The sequence below is a fragment of the Meles meles genome, chromosome 15, assembly GCF_922984935.1.
Source record: "Meles meles chromosome 15, mMelMel3.1 paternal haplotype, whole genome shotgun sequence".
Lineage (NCBI taxonomy): Eukaryota > Metazoa > Chordata > Mammalia > Carnivora > Mustelidae > Meles > Meles meles.
This window is the reverse complement of record NC_060080.1, coordinates 51,697,086-51,716,122: the sequence shown is the minus strand read 5'-3', so window position 1 is coordinate 51,716,122 and position 19,037 is coordinate 51,697,086. Positions and strand designations below refer to the sequence as shown.

The 19,037-nt window shown below is 36.9% G+C and overlaps 1 protein-coding gene across 3 annotated transcripts in view; it reads right to left on the bottom strand.

Moving 5' to 3' along the window:
- EXOC6B (exocyst complex component 6B) overlaps nucleotides 1-19,037 on the bottom strand; it is a 624,123-nt gene that overhangs the window by 337,038 nt on the left and 268,048 nt on the right. For all 3 annotated transcript variants that reach the window (XM_045979317.1, XM_045979318.1, XM_045979319.1), the window contains one exon: nucleotides 17,941-18,009. In XM_045979317.1, coding sequence (XP_045835273.1) covers nucleotides 17,941-18,009 — 69 coding nt within the window. The remainder of the gene's footprint in view (nucleotides 1-17,940; nucleotides 18,010-19,037) is intronic.

The following is a 19,037-nucleotide window of genomic DNA, read 5'->3' as shown; positions in this document are numbered from 1 at the left end:
GTGTTTCGCAGTCTGGAAAATGTGGCTCCCACCATCATTTTCAGACCGCACTAAAACCTCTGGCCCCCTAGACTACAGCCGCTTGGTAACTAAGTGCATTCAGATTAGGCCAAGGATGATGTCTGCTGGCTTCCCTTGTTACATCAATCACAGATTTTCATTTTCAATTCATATTTTGGTTAATCTCTCTCTTTTTTTTTTTCTGGGTATCTATCAAGAAACTGTAAAGGAGCTACAATTATTTTTATATTTTTCCCTCTCTCTGGGCTATGTATATACATATAAATTCACATATACTAACACACATACTCTTTAAACCTCCTATTTGGAAACCATTACAATTTACAGAAAAATTGTAAGACTGGTATGAAGAAACACCCACATACTACGATTTACTCAGATTCACCCCCTGTCAATATTTTGCCCCATCTCCTTTATCATTTGCTCTCTAAATATTTTTTTCCTTAGCCATTTGAAAGTATGTTCTATACATCAGATCTCTTTACTCCTAAGTACCTCATTACGCATTTCCTGAGAATAAGAATAATTTCTCTAACAACAAAATAGTTACAAATTCCAGAAAATTTAAGATTTTCCTAATCCACTGTCCATATTCCAGTTTTATCAATGGATCCAGAAAATGTCCTTTATAGCACATTTTTCCTCAAGTACAAGATTCGGTCTAGGGCAGGGATCAGCAAAGCACGGCCCATGGGTCAAATCCATCGCATTACTTGTTATGTAAATAAAGTTTTATTGGAATACAACCATACTCATCCATTTATATATGGTGTCTGGCCCCTTTTGAGGTATAACTTGAGTGGTTGTGACAGATAGCCTATGGCCCACAAAGCCTCAAATGTAACTATCAGGCCCTTCAGAGAAAATGGTTGCCAATTCTGGTCTAGAACAATGCAGTGCATTTAGCTGTCATGGTGCTTTAGCTTCCTTTAATTTGAAACAGTTCCTCAGCTTTTCCTTATTTCTTCTGACTGACATTTTTGTAAAATATTCTCTATTTCTCTCTTTCATAACAGAATGCTTCTCATCTGGAGTCTCTGTGATTTTTCCTCATAAATTAGATTCAGGCTGTGTATTCCAGATCAGAATAAAATACACAAAGTAATGCAGCCTCACTCCCGGGCAGCTTACTCAGAGGCACACGGTGTTTATCTGATCCCCAGTTATGAAGTAAGTTTTAATCACCTAATAAAAAGGGCGCCCAATTCTATTTCTTGTCTCACTATTAATAAGTAGTCCTGGGAGACACTTTAAGACCATACAAATATACTACTACTTACCAAAATTTCCCCCCTAGATTTGGTATCGATGACTGATTCCTGCCCAAATAAATCTTTATTGGAATGACTGTAAAATGAAGAACCACTAAGAATCTCGGATTTTACTCACCTGCAAGCCAACAAATTAATGGGCCACAATTCCGTGGATGCTAGAAGGCACCAAACCCAGTCGGAAAGAAAGGACTTAATTACTAGTATCAGCAGCAGCAGCTGGAGTATCAGCATTTACACCTCCATTAATCCCCAGAATGCCAATCTCCACAGAGCGATGTGAAACAGTCCCGGAGACACCTGCGCCTACAGTGGTTTGCTTTAAAGGAGAGGAACCCTGAGCACACGGAACCCATATATCTCTGCCGCAGAGAAAAACACTATCTTGATCTTCCAGAGCTGGAAAACATACCTGCTTCTTGCTCTGGCAGGAGACATCCTCCCCACCTTACAAAGCTTTTGGCTACACAAAGATGTCTGAAAAGATGATCCGGAAAAGACACAGACAGTGCCTTTCCTCGAAAGATGTACAGAGATGCAAGAGAACCATTAAGTGTCTGCCAACAGTCAGCACTCAACATTCTACTATAAGAAGTAAGAACATAGGCTTCTCCCCTGTTCACATATGCATGTATTTAGATAGATACACATCCGTTCATTCATTTACATATCTGTTTATTATTAGTAATGACTCATGGTTTTCTATTTTTTTTTTCCCCCAATGAAAATGCCCTTACTCACAAACTCTCCTACTTTTTTCTTTCCATTAAGATTTTAAAGCCCAGCTGCTTTTTATTGCATTACTTGGTGGAAGGAATTACACAGCTGAATTTCTGAATAGTGCAGGAAAATCTAGAAAGACAATAGGTCAAATGCAACTAAAACTTAGGGAAAGTGTCCTCGAGGCACTCCCAAAAACTTTAGTAACAGCTTAAACAAACTTCACAAGTAGCCACTGTTGATTGCTTACGCCCACAACTAGTTGCAGCCAAGTGCGGTTTGGACTGGACTGTTGACTGTCTCAGAGATACTAGTTTCAATGGCATCTTTTTATGTTACAAGGGAGAAAAAAAAAAAAAAACAAGTAAGCAGACAGACCATTTTCATAGAAAGTAACTCATCTTACTGTTTAAGAAAGGAACACCCCATTCTTTTCCCTATGATGACTATGGCAAATCAGGCTTCCCCATAAGGCGGTTCTAGAAAACCAGAGCACAAAGTTTTTGACAAACAAAGTCACATAAAATTGTTATAGTCACATAGTCACAGCATTGTTGAAGTATGGACCGAAGGCAAATCTGAAAGAGAAAAGAAAAGTTTTGAAAAGGTAGACTAAAAAAATGTAGAAGGTCTTCCCACCTCCATCCCTACTTTTGATCATTATTGACAAGACACTAGGTCCAGTCCCTTACTGGTGGTAGAAAAAGAAAAACCATGTGATGAGTATTTTTATAAAGTTAATGTGTCTATTATATATCATATTAGGGTACAACATGATATAATGAATAACTTAATACTTGTAAACACTTTGAATAGTTTTCCACACTTAGTTTGATAAATCGAGCCACTTTAATGATAATGACAAATGACTGTCAGAGGAGAGAACACAAGATAGAGAATTTATATTTACCTTTGAGTTCTAACTCAGCTACCTCCCACTTATGACTATAGGTGAGTGAACTGCCCAAGGCCAAGGTTTCCCCTTCTGGGAAAAGAGATGGATAAAAGAAAGGGTAGGCAAAAGTCCTTCTTGCCCTGATAGTTCATGATTTCTAGATTCGTATTTTATAAAAGTACATTAAACGAGGATGGATTGTAGGAGGAGGAGCACGTGTGTTCTTGTATTATTTGTATTCTGCATATTTATGTCTACTCACACATTAGTCTCATTCCTTATTCTTCGCTGAATTCTTAAAGAGTCCTTTTTATAATATGAAAATTTAATGAAGGGGTAGGAGTGAGCAGGACATGTATAAGTTGGAAAGAGAAATCTTTTTTTAAGATTTAAAGGTAGGGACGCCTGGGTGGCTCAGTGGGTTAAGCCGCTGCCTTCGGCTCGGGTCATGATCCCAGAGTCCTGGGATCGAGTCCCGCATGGTCTCCTTGCTCGGCAGGGAGCCGCTTCTCTCTCCACCTCTGCCTGCCTGTGTTCTCTCTCTCTTTCCTTCTCTCTGACAAATAAATAAAAAAAATTAAAAAAAAAAAAAAAAAAGATTTAAAGGTAGCAGGCCAGGTGTTTTTACATACCTTCTTTCACTGCATTCTCCCAGAAACACTGTGTGATGAACACCATTATTTGAATTTTTTAAATGCAGAAAATTGAGGCTGTGAGACATTCAGTAACATGTCTAAGTCGAGATTTAGAGTCAAGCTTTCCCAATGTCTCTAATTTTAAACAACACCGTGCTGACCAGAAATCACTTGGTTTCTAATTTTGGTTTTTTTCAGTTACAACAGGCTTCAGCATTTTTACGAAACCTTTTATTCTTTGAGGCTACTGCTCTCCTGATGAACAGAAACGGACTCAGATTGTGGCGGGGAGAAAGGGGATAAAAACAGGTTCTGAAAAAAAAAGAAAAAAAAATTTTTAAAAATAAAACAAATAAAAAAATATAAAAAAGAAAGAAAAAATATATATATTTAGATGAACTAGTCAAAAAACGTTAAAAAAAGGGTAAAAGTTTTAAAAAATTTAGCAGAAGAAGAAAAAAGAAAAAAGAAAAAAAAATTGAAAAAAGAAAAAAAAATTGAAGTAGCCGCAAGACTAAAGAATCATGGGGAGAAAACCATGAGTTCTGTGCTTTGCTTTCTCCTCCTCTGGAATTGCTCTGCTGTCTTAAGAATTGAATCTGCTTTCTCCTTGATAGATGAACTTCGTCCTGGCTGGATATTTTGTTGATCTTCTGGGGGAGGGGCCTGTTGTAGTGACTCTCAAGTGTCTTTGCCCGAGGCGGGATTGCACCGCCCTTACCGGCGGCCGGACTAAGTAATCGGCTCGGGTTCGCTTTTGGGAGCTTCTGTTCCCTGAACGCTTTCCGTAGAGTTCCGGAGGACGGGAATGAAAATGCGGCCTCCCAGTCTCCGGCCCGGAGGAGCCGAGAGCCTGGGGCCCCACTCCTCAGTGCGCCCCCAGAGGACAGCACCCAATCACTCCCGTATCCCCAGCCTCTAGCTGCGCTCCGAGCTCACCCAGCCCGCGACCAGTTCAAGGTAACCCCGAGCTGAGAGTTCAGTCCTCGGCTCTGTCTCTGCAGCCGGCTTCTCCGTTCTAATACCTGCAAGCTGACTATGGAAAGAACCTAGATGTCCATCAACAGATGAATGGATAAAGAAGATGTGGTATATATACACAATGGAATACTATGCAGCCATCAAAAGAAGTGAAATCTTGCCATTTGCTACGACGTGGATGGAACTAGAGCGTATCATGCTTAGTGAAATAAGTCAATCGGAGAAAGACAACTATCATATGATCTCCCTGATATGAGGACATGGAGAAGCAACATGGGGGGGTAGGGGGATAGGAGAAGAATAAATGAAACAAGATGGGATTGGGAGGGAGACAAACCATAAATGACTCTTAATCTCACAAAACAAACTGGGGGTTGCTGGGGGGAGGTGGGATTGGGAGAGGGGGAGTGGGCTATGGACATTGGGGAGGGGAGGCGAACCATAAGAGACTATGGACTCTGAAAAACAACCTGAGGGTTTTGAAGGGTCAGGGGTGGGAGGTTGGGGGAACAGGTGGTGGGTAATAGGGAGGGCACGTTTTGCATGGAGCACTGGGTGTTGTGCAAAAAGAATGAATACTGTTACGCTGAAAAAATAAATAAAATGGGGAAAAAAATAAATAAATAAATTAAAAAAAAAAAACTGGAGAAAAAAAAAAAAAAAAAAAAAAAAAGAAACGGACTCAGATGGGAGCGCAGTTTCTACACCGTGGCCTTCCCACCTGCTTTCCTTCTGCGACACCACAGAGCTGCCTGAAGCTGTAGCATCCATGTTGAAAGGACAAAAATAGGAACTACATGCTCCAGATGGAGGACAGGAACAGCTATAAGAACCTCCCTGAGTCTCTGGGAGTGTGGGGCCACCGCAGAGACAGTGAGGTGCCTGGGACTTTCTGTCACGTCATTTTTAAAAAATCATATTTGTTTAAACCACTAAAGTTGGTTGTTTTGTTTTGTTTTGCTTTTACATTTACTGAAATATAACCCATACTGTTACAAACACCACCATTAAACATCATAAATGACCTCACTGTCATACCTAAAAAAATGTTAGCGTATCTTATTTTTTTTAATTTTTTTAAAGATTTTTTATTTATTTATTTGACAGAGAGATATCACAAGCAGGCAGAGAGAGAGCGAGAGGGAAGCAGGCTCCCCGCGGAGCAGAGAGCCCGATGCAGGACTCGATCCCAGGACCCTGAGATCATGACCTGAGCCGAAGGCAGCGGCCTAAACCACTGAGCCACCCAGGCGCCCCTGTTAGCGTATCTTATACTTTGTTTCAGGGTAAGAAGAAATCCCAAACCTAAGCTAGTAACACCCATATAATAGATGGATGAACTATATTAACCTCTGCCAAAATGACTGTATCTTCTTTGATGACAGCGTCTTTGATAGTCCTTTTTTAGGTCTCCATGAATTTTTCACATTGTACTTTCCTGAGGCATTTTGAACATTCATTCACTCATTCGTTTCACAACAATTAGTTAAGTTCCTTCTGTGTGGTGAGCATAACACAGCAGGCTGGGAGTTCCAGGAGTTCTAGTTAAAGACATTCAGAGAAGGAAATAAAATGAATTCTGCCTCCATTCCCTAAGCAAATCTAGAGTGTTACAGGCAGAGTCTGAGTTTCTACCCCAGCGCTGAGGTCCTAAACTACTTCACCTCTAGACTGTGGTGTGAGTTATAAAAATCTGAAAAAGTAAAGAATCCAGTGGAGGCCCGAACTCAGCTTTTCCAAATCCATCACTATTTAAAAGAAATCCGTTCTGTTCACAGGTTAAAAACAAACTCTTCATTACACCTGCCACAGCCGGCTATATTTAAGCATGAGCTCCAGTTATGGCATTTGCTTCTGGTTAGATCATTCTGGTATATGCAACTTACATAACTGAATGACCAAATTTCCTCTATAAAACAAAAGGAAACCCCTCCCCTACATGTCCTCTTGTTCAAATCACGAGGCTCTGGCCACATAATATCCAAAACGACTGGAACAATGTATTAAATAAACTAAGTAGCCAGTAAAGATGGCATTTTAGGAAAGCAAAAGAACCCAAAATTTTTTAATTTAAAGACTGAAAATAAACAAAAATCTGGCAGTCACAATCAAAATAGGAAGAAGAAGAAAAAGATTTGAGAGATCTGGTTGGATATATGAGAGGAGGGAGAGAAGATGGTTAAATGCCAAATCCAGATATCTCAGTAATGGGAGAAATTTGGCATAACTAATAGGAAGAAATATCAAAAGGAAGACAGAAAATATGCAATATGTTTCAGGAAAGAGAACTGCCTGGGGGCACCTGGATGGCTCAGTTGGTTAAGCATCTGCCTTTGGCTCAGGTCATGATCTCAGGGTCCTGGGATCGAGTCCCACGTTGGGCTCCCTGCTCAGCGGGAGCCTGCTTCTCACTCTCTCTCCTGCTCTCTCTCACACCATCTCTCTCTCTTTCGCTGTCTCAGATAAATAAAATCTTAAAAAAAAAAAAAAAGGAAGAACTGCATGTACAAAGTCATCATCATGAGAGAACATGGGATCAATATATCTGGAGCATAGCCTGCGAGCAGCCAGGAGGAAAAGAGCGACCAGAAATGAGGTAAGAGAGTCAAGCCAAGGATAAAACAGGGGAGACTATACAGACCAAGTTAAGAAGTTTACTTTATTCTGAGAAGAATGAGAAACTAAAGTATCTGAAGCAGAGTTTTATATGATTTAAACTGTGTTTCAAAGGGCGTTACTGGGTGTGATATGGAAAATGATTTATTTATTGTTCATTTTGTCAGAGCTTAAAAAATAATTATGCTAGTATGGGATCTAAATCTGTTTAAGTGAGACATTATTGTTAGGGGAAAAAACACACACACACAAGTAAGCACCCTTGAGGAGTTCAATCTTCTCAGTGTAAGCATTTTGAAAAACAAATGTGAGTACATGTAGAAAAAAAATTTTTGATCACATTTTTTTGCCTCTTGTTTTTATTCACAGCCAAATGATATGTATGCTCATGGGTAACAAGGTCACCAGGTTAAAAGAGCAATATGACAATTATAAACAGTTAGATTACGGCGGCTACAAACCAGGGCCCATTAGCCCATACTACAGGACAGTTATCGCTATAAATGGCTTTTCCTGTGTCCTTATCAATGCAGCACACAAAGTATCTCACCCTTAGCTTTTCTCTAGGATCTATGTCGTGTTTATGCCTATCTAACCTCACCAGGCACCAGTGGGTCAGCGCAGCTGGGAGGCAGGGAGATACGGCAGCAGAGTGATGGGACAATCTGCTAAGTGTCAGAGATGGACTAGGAGTCACCAAATATTTCAGGGCAAAACTTTCCACATTAAAAAAAATATATATCTCTAAAGAAAATACTCAAACTATGCTCTTATTGCTCAGAAATACTCAAGATCACCATGGAAGCAAACCAGAAAGCTCCCAGCTCTGTTCTGTGGAAGTTGGCTCCCCAAACAGTGCAACTTGCATTTGTCTTAGATAGTGGGGGAAAGGAAGATGAATATTTCTGAGACGAGAAAGAGAGTCCATTTCAAATGAAAATAAAACAACACTTACGAAAAGAGTCGAGAGGAATAGTGTCTAAATCTCAGAGCCTAAAATATAAGCTACTTGAAGTTCTTACAAAATAAATATCAAGTATATAAACATCAGCATTCCTTCCTGATGTCATTACTATCCCAAAGATTTAAAAATGGTACCTACTCATTTCATATTACTGTTCTCAAGAAGGCTTTTCCATTAAAAGTTCAATGTTCTTTTCTTATTTCCCCCCAAAAATGCATATATTTCAAATAAACATGACGGATTTAAAACAAAACAAAAACCAGGTCTCTTCACAGTCTTCTACAAGTAGCTTTTCTCTAGACCCATTAAGTTAGGAACTTTTGAGAACACAAAGTACCCTGGTCATCCTTAACCTCTTTCACTATATTAAGAAGTAGCAGCTGAAATAAAATTTAACATGTTTGTTCTTTGCAGTTCTTCTTAGAACACACTCAAATATACTAATGTGATCCATACAAAACAAAAAAACCCAAGACAGAGGTACAGTACACAGAGTTCTGATGCTATCTGAAACAGGAGCCCCCCTCCTTTTTTTTTTTTTTTTTTTAACAGATCATCTGATGAGCCTGGTGTTCCCTAGAAATTTAGCTCCAGAAACAACTTTAAGAAGATCTAGATGATTAAGCTATGTGCCTCTGGCAATGCTGGAATTCTATATCCACAATTTCCAATTTTGTGTGACTAGAGAAATAAAGTGATATTTTCCTCTCCCTGTAACACCATCTTTGGAAATGTCAAATGAGAATAAAAACTTACAAACTCTAAGCCCCTAGAATTTTGCATATAGGCCTTTCTTGTTTGTCTTAATTTCTACCACAGTAGTAGTAAATGACCCTGTTTGTGTTTTCACCCAAACCAAATATTCAAATGTTCATTAAAGTGTCTTTGTAAAAAAACTGAAAGAGTTTAAGTAATGGATTTCTACTATAGCTACATAAAATGAATACAAGTCAATAGTGTTGATGTTTAAAACAGAATCAGGATTAGTCTAAAAAAATGGGCAATAGTAAAGTACAATCAATTTTAATGAAAACTCAAAAGCCAGTCAGAGCTCTATTTATCAGCGTTCACTGCCAGATCAATGGTCTGTGAGAAACATGAGGACAATTGTATGAAGCTGATGTATGAATATCTTTTTTTCATTAGGCAATCAACTGTCCTAATAACTAGATGTAGCAGAAATGTCTTACTATTTTTATAAAAGGGAGTCTCATCTTTTTAAGCCAATTAATGATTTAAAAAATCTGAGCATCAGAAATACACCCAATCCTTCAGACCTGCTTTAAGTGGATGCTCCAATTCTCATTGTTCAATTTACCTGATTTTTAAACAGCAATAGTGCCTTCTGATAAAAGTACCGGAGTAAGAACCCTAAAATCTTACCTCTGGTGCCAACAAAAGAACCATCTCATGGCTTGATTCAGAGTGCGGCCAGTCTCTACCAAGTGAGATTTTTTTTTTCACACTTACCATATGAATATGGGTCACTTACTTAATAGAGTCAAATTTGCGAAACATTATGAGATTGTTGCACAGAGTGTTATATAAAGTCCAAGGTAACACTATTACAAATACATACATAAATAATAACCCTTCAATGGTCGCTATTTGAAAGTAGCTGGAAGTTTAACATTAGAATGCCAAAACTAATCATTTTTCTTTAATTGAAAATTTCAGCAGTGTCTTAGGCCCTTCAAGTATCTATTTCCCAAATGCCTTAACGTAACAGTCAACTACTGCCAAAGTTCTTTATGTAATTTCATTAAGTAATTCCCTTAACACCTCAAGAAATATGTCACTTAAAACTGCTTATATCCACTCCTTTTTCCACTCTCCAAATACTTTCCTTGCTATTATCAGCAGTCACAGGACCACTGATTTGGCATTTTCCTCCAGCTGCCACTGTAGACCATTCAAGTAGAAATCCTCAGATTACAAAGGGAGAAGTAAGTTCCAGGAAGATTCCAGCCCCTATCCCACCCCACCCCTACCCCAGCAATGATCACGAAGGATGGTAAAGACATTGTGTATAAATTCTAGCTCTGCCACTCACTTATCTCTCCAAATTAGAGCCAAGTACTTTAAAAGGGATATTATTAAAAGCAAGTAAGAGATAAAATATCCTGAAACTTCACAAAATTATATCCAGAGAGATAAATTACTAACTATAATCTCATACATATTTTTAAATCTCTGTCTGAATCCTGTTAGTAAACGAATTCAGGGAACAAATCTATTAGTTTAGGTGCTGGGGCTAACATATTCTTCATAGAAAAGCAAGTCACCAGCTTGCCATGCATGATGACTGCCCAGGGAAGAAAGATTTATGACACAGAAATAAGTTCACTTTGAAATATGCTTTTAAATTTAGATTTTGGCAAGGCTTCCAAACCTAAGAGAAAGATAAGTGGTAGGGTGTCCTTAGGAGGCTTATAAAAGGGGATACTCAACTGGAATTCGGGTAAGCTAGTTCTGGGGCAGAGGTCTGTAGTCAGTAGGCACCTGAAACCTAATTCAGCCTCTAGCTCCTTTTACACGAGGGGTTCTTTCTAGGTCTAATAAAATTCAGGAGTTGAGGAAGCCTCTGAAATTCTAAGCAAAATATCACATGCCTGTACATATGTGCATTTTGTCTGGGGAAAGGGTTCACAGCTTTCATCAAATTCTCAGAGGCCCCTTGCCCAAGAAAATTTAAAAGAAATACTGCACTTGCTAGAGCCTTTGTAATATGAATTCACTGCATGACAACATTCTGCATTCCCTTACATCTCAGGCTGTTTTATAATCCCCATTAGTAACTGAAAGTGAATTAAATAAAAATGAGATTCTCATGATTCATGTAATACTCAGAGGTTGCTGCTTACTTAAAAAAAAAAAAAAAAGAATCCACATATTGCTTATGATAGGCTATTCCTGGATCCAAGATGTCAGAAATCTTTAAAAAGTACACTTTTAACACAAATGCAGGAAAGTGGGCGCCTGGGTGGCTCAGTGGGTTAAAGCCTCTGCTTTCGGCTCAGGTCATGATCCCAGGGTCCTGGGATCGAGGCCCACATCGGGCTCTCTGCTCAGCAGGGAGCCTGCTTCCCTTCCTCTCTCTCTGCCTGCCTCTCTGCCTACTTGTGATCTCTGTCTGTCAAGTAAATAAATAAAATCTTTAAAAAAAAAAAAAAAATGCAGGAAAGTACCTAAATCAAAGGTATACAATGGTCAGCATTTGTTAATCCAGGACTTTTTTTAATTATTAATAAGCAGATTATGTAAAGCACTGGAGAATAAGAGAGCACAAGAAGATAAGATTATAAATGAGACCCACAAATTAGGAACATGGTTGTTTTTACAGGTTTGCTCCTCCAGGTTCTTAATGACACCCATGCTCCTTGACATGGGACACTCTTCCAGTGAATGAACAGCACATTTGGAGAAGAGTCCGAAAGATGTTGCAGTGTGCAGAGGAGCTTGTAGTACATACAAATCTTTGTCCAAACTGAACTGGTTCAAAGCCTGGAGCCCATAAACATGGCAGACATCCCTGGGTTGATAGAGTTTTCAGAAAATCTGTAAGACAGGCTGGTTTCTGTCTTCATTCGACAGATAGGCCATCCATCTTCATAACTACTACCATCCTATGTACAAAAATCTCCAATTATTATTCTTTATCACTTCTCTTCCAGTAAAATTTTTAGTTTGTTATTTTCTCCCTCCTAAAAAAATGATCCTTAATGACTGTAAAATGATGTTTTATATTCTGCCTCTTACCTGTCCATCTCTAAACTGTATATTAAGATTTAAACAGTATAAGTTGTTTAAAACAATTCTGTAAAATGCACCCTACATTTGCCCTGCACACTTCCACTGCATTACTATACCAAGAACCAAGTCTCAATTAACCACTATCTGACCCTTGTTCACTTTCTTCCCTCCCCTCCTCCTGCCAAAGTTTGCCCTTCCTGCCAAAGTTCAGCACTTCCTAGAAAAGTCTCACTGCCTGTTTGATATTGTACTTCACTTTAGTCACCAAAGGAAGAATTTACAGGTGCTTGGCCCCATCTATAAGACCATGACCGAAATCTGACCTCCTGTTACAATACGTGAACTCCTGCCCTACTGATAAGGCTGGCAGATATAAGTAGGATTTTTCAAATAATCCTTTGGGAATTTATAAGCAGCACAGCCATAAAAGGGGGGTGAATGGAAGGTCGGTTTCACTAAAAATAATAAATATTGCCATGTTTATTCAAAGTGTGCCTTGTTATCCTCCAGGCCAAAAGTTCAGATAAACACTATTGTAAATGACAAAATATTAGAACTTTTTGTTACTTCTGTTATGATCCTTCCGTTGGACACCAATAGAACTGTTTTCCCTCGTAGAAGTCCCAGCCCTGATATTGTATAACACTGCCTGAGGCCAGAATCCTGGATTCATTTTCAGGTCAAAAGGAGGGCAGTTATCTTTCAAAATCAAAAACAAACATTTATTGAGTATCATATACTACTAATACTAAGTGCTAAGTGCTAGGGCTAAAAAAGATGAATAAAACATGGTACCTGCCCTAAACGAGCTTACAGTCTATTGAGGAAAAAGAATACATATTAGGATAAGATGATATAATATAGCTAGCACTGATACAATTATATACTGTGTCCTACAATAGTGGAAAGAGGAAGGGGGTCCACTGAACGCCACGTGGAACATCAAGAAAATGTGCTGGAGGACACAAGTATGAAATAAGTATGAACCCATAAAACAAAAAGAGAGAATACTCATTCAGGCAGAAGGACGAGAACGAGGAAAGGACAGTAGGCCAGAAGCAGCATGGTGCATTCAAAGAATGGGAAGCATTTCAGTATCATTAAAGCAAGGTAGTCAACAGCAGAGAACATGGCAGAGAGGACATGGAAAACCTTCCATACTTCTGTATTTTACTCCATTTACACCAATTAGAGAATTTTAAGCAGGTAACATATATGTCAGATACGTATGATTCACAAATCGCTATCACTACAGTGAAAAGATGAGTTAGGGACTTACGATATAAGTTAAGGAGAACAGTTAAGAATGTTCTCAATAATCCTGATGATCTAGGGCAATCATTTTAGGATAGAGCAGGATGAGAGAAAGTAAAACTGTACTTAGGAGGTCACATCTGCAAGAAACAGAGATCTGGATATGGTACTGAGAAAAAAGAAAAGGTTTGGATTTCAGCCTGGGGACTTGATAAAATGCTGTTATTACCTGAGATCATGGTATACCCCCAAAAGAGTAGATTTTAGGGAACAGGGACATAATGAGTTCATTTTGAAACATACTGAGTTTGTGCTACCTATGGAATTTGTAAAAATGTTAATATTAACTACATCAAGAAATGAAAAAAAAATCTGTTACCAATTTTTATATTAAGTAATCCGTTTTTAAATATGTTTGTCATTAATATTATGAAGACATGCCCTCCACTACACAGTCATACAAATCAGTGATTTGAGAATGGGGAAACAAATACAGAGAAGTAAAAAATTATACCACCCAAAAAAGCTATGAAAAGAATCCACTCTAGAAGTCATACATGGTCTGGCTCTTCCTTTAGCAAAAGAGATATCTGAGTGCTTCTCTAAAGTCCATCTAGGTCTGGAACAGCAGTGTCTAAAAAATAAACATGTATTCCAGAAATGGAGCGGAGCTCTTACCACTATGTATTTTTTCAAAACTAGGAAACATTATGAATGTGTGAATGAGGGAAGAGGCCTGTCTCTGCCACATAAACAACGCCTTATCAAATTATTACAGAACATTTATGACTAACAAATATTTCAACACTACAGAGGATCAGGGTGTGGAATTTATTTTTAAATCAGCAGTTTAAGGTCTTCTTTAAACTCACAGTTTAGGATGACACAGACTTTGTGTATTTAAGAATGTGTACGTTTTAAATAATTGATAAACTTTGTATGTTGATGGCAGAGACTAGAACCTCTGCCAACATGCCTATACTTTACATCATACACTTTAAAAAGTATCAATGATGTGTCTAATAATCAGCATCAGAGATGCATAACTCTTGCCGGATTAACTGCCACTGCAATGATGTGCCAGAGACGGAGTGAGGCACCACCATTCATGTATAATCTGTAACTGTGCTGAGCAGATCATTATTATCAGAGCTCACATAGGAGAAAGCTAAGGTTTAGGTAACTTGCCTCACACCACACAGCTAGTAGGTATGCAAACTAATTACTTCAGTACCCTTATGAATCACTGTTAGAGTTCTCATTTGAGGAAAATTTGTTACATTTTCTAAATCATCAAATCTTAATAAAGCTTACAAAAACTAGCCAATACACTGCGATGAAATAAAGTGCTGTCATATTATAGTCATTCAAAGACCATAACTCCTCTCCTGGTAGACTGTAATTTTTTAAAAGCATTAGTCCTTGACTTATTTATACATCTTAGCTCACCAAACTATTTCATGCAGAACAAAAATTCAGTAAGTGTTTAGTGAAGAAGTAAATGAGTGATAAAGTTTGAATTAGCATATGCTCAAACAAACATACTGCATATTTAGCTACCACTTACTTATTCATTCAGTTAGTATTTATTGAGTACCTACTGTATGCCAAGTACAGTTGTTGGCACTGAAGATATAACACTAAACTAAACAAACTACTGATTTTCATACTCTTAGAGTATTTGAGAGGAAAAGTACATGTGATTTTGCAATTATGAGACTTAATAATGAATTACCAAAAAAAAACTACAAACAAAAATAAAAGGAGTTGATTCCAGATTCTTGAGAGGGAAAAAAAGGCAGTAATGCATCCTCATCAAGTTGGATTTATCTAAAGAATAAAAGGATCACTTAATATCACAAAAATCTATCAGAGAAACTCACCACATTCATGAACTAAAGGATAAAGACCACAGGACTGTATCAATCTATTGGAAAACAAATCCAATAAAATTCAATACTCATTTATGTTTTTACAAAAAATATCAGGAGTCTAGGAATAACTAGATAAAGAGTATTTACCAAAAATTTATTGCAAACATCATTAATGGAGAAATTTTAGAATTTAGAAATTTAGAAATCTTCTGTTAAGAGATCAAAAATCAGACAAGGATGCCTACTATTATCTTCCTGAACAAAAAAGTAATGATGATCCTAGTCAATACAATAAGACAATATAAAAAACAATGAGCTATATGGATAGAAGAAAATAAGTCAGTATCTGCAGATCAACTACACAGAAAATCTATCATAAACCAAAAAGCAAACCATAATAAAAGAGTTGAGCAAGGTTGCCAGATTTAAGTTGACTTAGAAAAATCAAGAGCATTCCTCAACATCAGCAATTATTAATTAAAAAGGAAAGCAGAAAACAGCAACAAAAACTGTATTTTGCTATTAAACTTAAAAGAATCCCCAAGACTGTTAACATAAAGTTTAGTAATTTAAAAATAGACTTTTCTCTTCCACAAGTAGCATGACTCAGCATGATAAAGTTGTTAATTCTTCCCAAAATTTACCTATAAATTCAATCAATTCAAATCAAAATTCTAGAAGAAATTTTTTAGTGAACTCAGAGATTCTAAAATATATAGAGAGAACCACTAAAATCTACTCCTGAAACTAAGATTACACTAAATCACTCTATGTTAACTAACTAGAATTTCACTAAAAACTTGAAAAAAAATACAAGAAGATGATGAAGAAGAAGAAACAGGAGTAAGAGGAGGAGGAAGAAGAGGAAGAAAAGAAGAAAAAGAAAAGAAAATGATTGTAGAAAATGATTCTTTCAGAAGATAAGCCTCAAGGAAGTCATAACCTTAAGGTAGCCCCAATTTATTTTAGCTTCTTTGGGGAAAAAGCTACGGAATCCTTTCCATTTAAAAAAAAAACAAAAAACAAAAAAAACTCTACTTATACAGACAGCTGTTTTCATTTTGACGATTCATTCTATACTTGAATAAAATAATTTGGTTTTGAAAGAAGGGAAGGAAGGAAGGAAGAAAGAAAGAAAAGAAAGGTTCATAAATAGTGAAGGCAATTTAAAAGAGAAGAAATGAGAAGGGACCTGTTTTACTATGCATGTGGATGTATCACAAAATCAAATTTAACAAACTAGAGAACTGAGAAACAGATTTTCATATATGGATATTTAGTATATGCCTAAGATACTACCAGGAATCACGGGCAATAAATAGATTATGTATAGATGGACTGGTAAAACAGAATTCATCATATAAAAAAATTAATTTGGATTCCCATTTCATACTACAGTGAATACAAGATGATCAATATCAAGATATGATGGGAAAAATATTAAAGGTAGCATAAAGGGAATACCCTATAACCTTGAATAAAAGAGAGTTGTTGTTGTTTTTTAAACAAGGCTTAAAAAGTACAAACTATAAGGTTAAAATTGATGGACCTGATTACATAAAAATCAAGGATTTCTGCTTGTGAAAGATAATTACACATAGTTTAAAGTCTGGGGGCAAACTGGAAAGAAGACACTGGCAACATCCTAAACTGTCAATAGCTATAACATATAAGGAACTTCTGAGACTTCTCTTTCTAACAAAAAAAAAAATTAAAATAAGAAAGTCAATACAAAATTGAACAAAGGTTAAAAATAGGCGTTTCAGAGACGAAAAGTCTTAAATGATTAGTGAGTCTATAAAGAGAAGCACAATGTTATCAGTAATAAAAGAAATGCAAATTAAAAGAAAGAGATATCCTTCAATATCTATCAGGTTAGTAAAAATCAACGATTATTTAAAATAAGTATTATATATATACCTTGGACTTATATAAAATAATGATAATAGTGTGTCACAAACTAAGATGTATATGATTTATTTAATTCTCTGTACATGAGATTAAAAACAATTATCTACTTATTTTAGCTGTCTTGAGACAACTCAATCTGTATCTTGCTCCATCTTTATATGATAAGGAATGTTAGGAGAGAAGGAGTGGAGAGAGAAAGAAGAAAGGAAGAGGGAAGAGGAAATCAGAGAGCAAGGAGAAGTAGGAGGAGGAAGGAGAGGAGGGGAGAAAAAATTAGCAAGTCTTTTCTCAGACGAATGGAAATCACCTCAAAGTACTCTGGTCGTGAAGCCCATAGACCAGTGTCCCAACCTGTCTGGAGTAATGACTAAGTGATACTATATTAAACATATGAAGAAGAAAATAGATAGAAGACTGGCAAAAAGACTCACTTGATCATATTATAAAATAACCTGATAGAGGCTTCATAGAACTTTGTTATTTAAAAAGATCAATAATGGACTTCTCTCATCAATCTTTGATGATACTTATTAATTTTTTGATTGTCTTTATCTATGTGTCTGCATGAGGTGTACTATCAAGATGGAGAAAGGGTTATTTCTTATAATACCATTAACACCCATAATAACTTCCCCCAGAGAGATTCCTCTTTGCCTAGGTTTTACAGGACAGAAGGAATAAGAGTCATCAGGAATAAAAAAATGAAGTTTTTATAAATATTATTTTGATATATAAAGACAGGCCCTTTTTATTTAAATAAACTACATCATTAAATTAAGAACAGAAATCTGTGTATATGTGACTATTTCTAGGTATAATTTTATCATTTTGATGATAGAAATTGATGTTATTCACTTATATCATTACATGGCAAACAAAAGATTCAAGAAGAAAAGAAAGGATAATTTTTTATAATTAATACTCCTTAAATAATAGTTTCTTTTTTCTTACTCTTCATAATAAACAGAAAAACTATCAAAAATAAGAAAGAAGAGTTTTGAACGCAATGTACATCTTTATTAGTCAGAGCCAGAGAAAGACTCACCAGGACAGAATATATGTGTAGACATCGATAAACCGGAGAGAAATCCACCAAATCCTGGGCTCCAGGTACCTGCAAAACGAGCAAGACTGTCAAAAATATGAAAGCAAAGCTATGAAGAACTTTGAGCTGCATTCATTTTTACTATTCAAGTCTAAAAAATAAAAGCCAGTTCTAGTTTCTGGAGAAAAACACAGAACAAACAAGCAAACAAACCATGCTTCCAGAAACCTAGTTTTGGTATTTTCGACATAGGATCCATAAACCGTGAAGATGTCAGCAAGGCTGGGACACACAACAGAAGGATAAATAACAGCGAAGAGTAACAGGTGCCACGGGCCCTGCATCTGCTTTGACAGATTTAGGCTTCAAACGGAAGCCTCCAAAGAGGAAGAGAAGGAGGTGGGAATGTGACTTTGAGAACGTGACTGCATCTTCTTAGATTCACGGCGGTCTATCTAAAAGACTAAGTTTCGATGGCCAAAACCAAAACTTGCCACACTGGAGGAATTAAATGACCTGCCAGACAGCTTCTGAAGGGTAAGAATTAGTGAGTATTTACATCAACACGCAATCAAAATACAGAAATATGCTAGAAAGAGAGAGGAATCATGTAAAAAGTAAGATAATAAATGGAAAAAGCCAAACCTAGAAGTAATACCAGAAAATTACAATTTGAACAATGTAGACAGATAAAACTGAGACATCCAAAGACAAAGTAAAACAATCAGCATGAGGTAAGAACTGGAGATAGTCACAGTGCTAAAACTGTTTGGTTATGTGACATGACGATGAGCAACTCACAATTTACTTTGGCCTCAATTTCCTCAACTGAAAAAGGAAACTATTCCCTATATTGTTGACCTACAGGAATTAAACAAGAATAAAAGGACACAGTAAATTTTGAATTTATTTTGAACAAAACAAAATAAAGCAAAAAAGAAAAGATAAAATTGCAGAAAGAAATAATCAGAATAAAAGACCTAGCTGTAGTTTCTACAGCAACACTGGTAACTGTAGGATTCATCAGAATATGAGCAGCAGGCGTGTCTACATTGGGTTAAACTGACTCGATTACAAGGTCATTTTCCCTTAGTCCA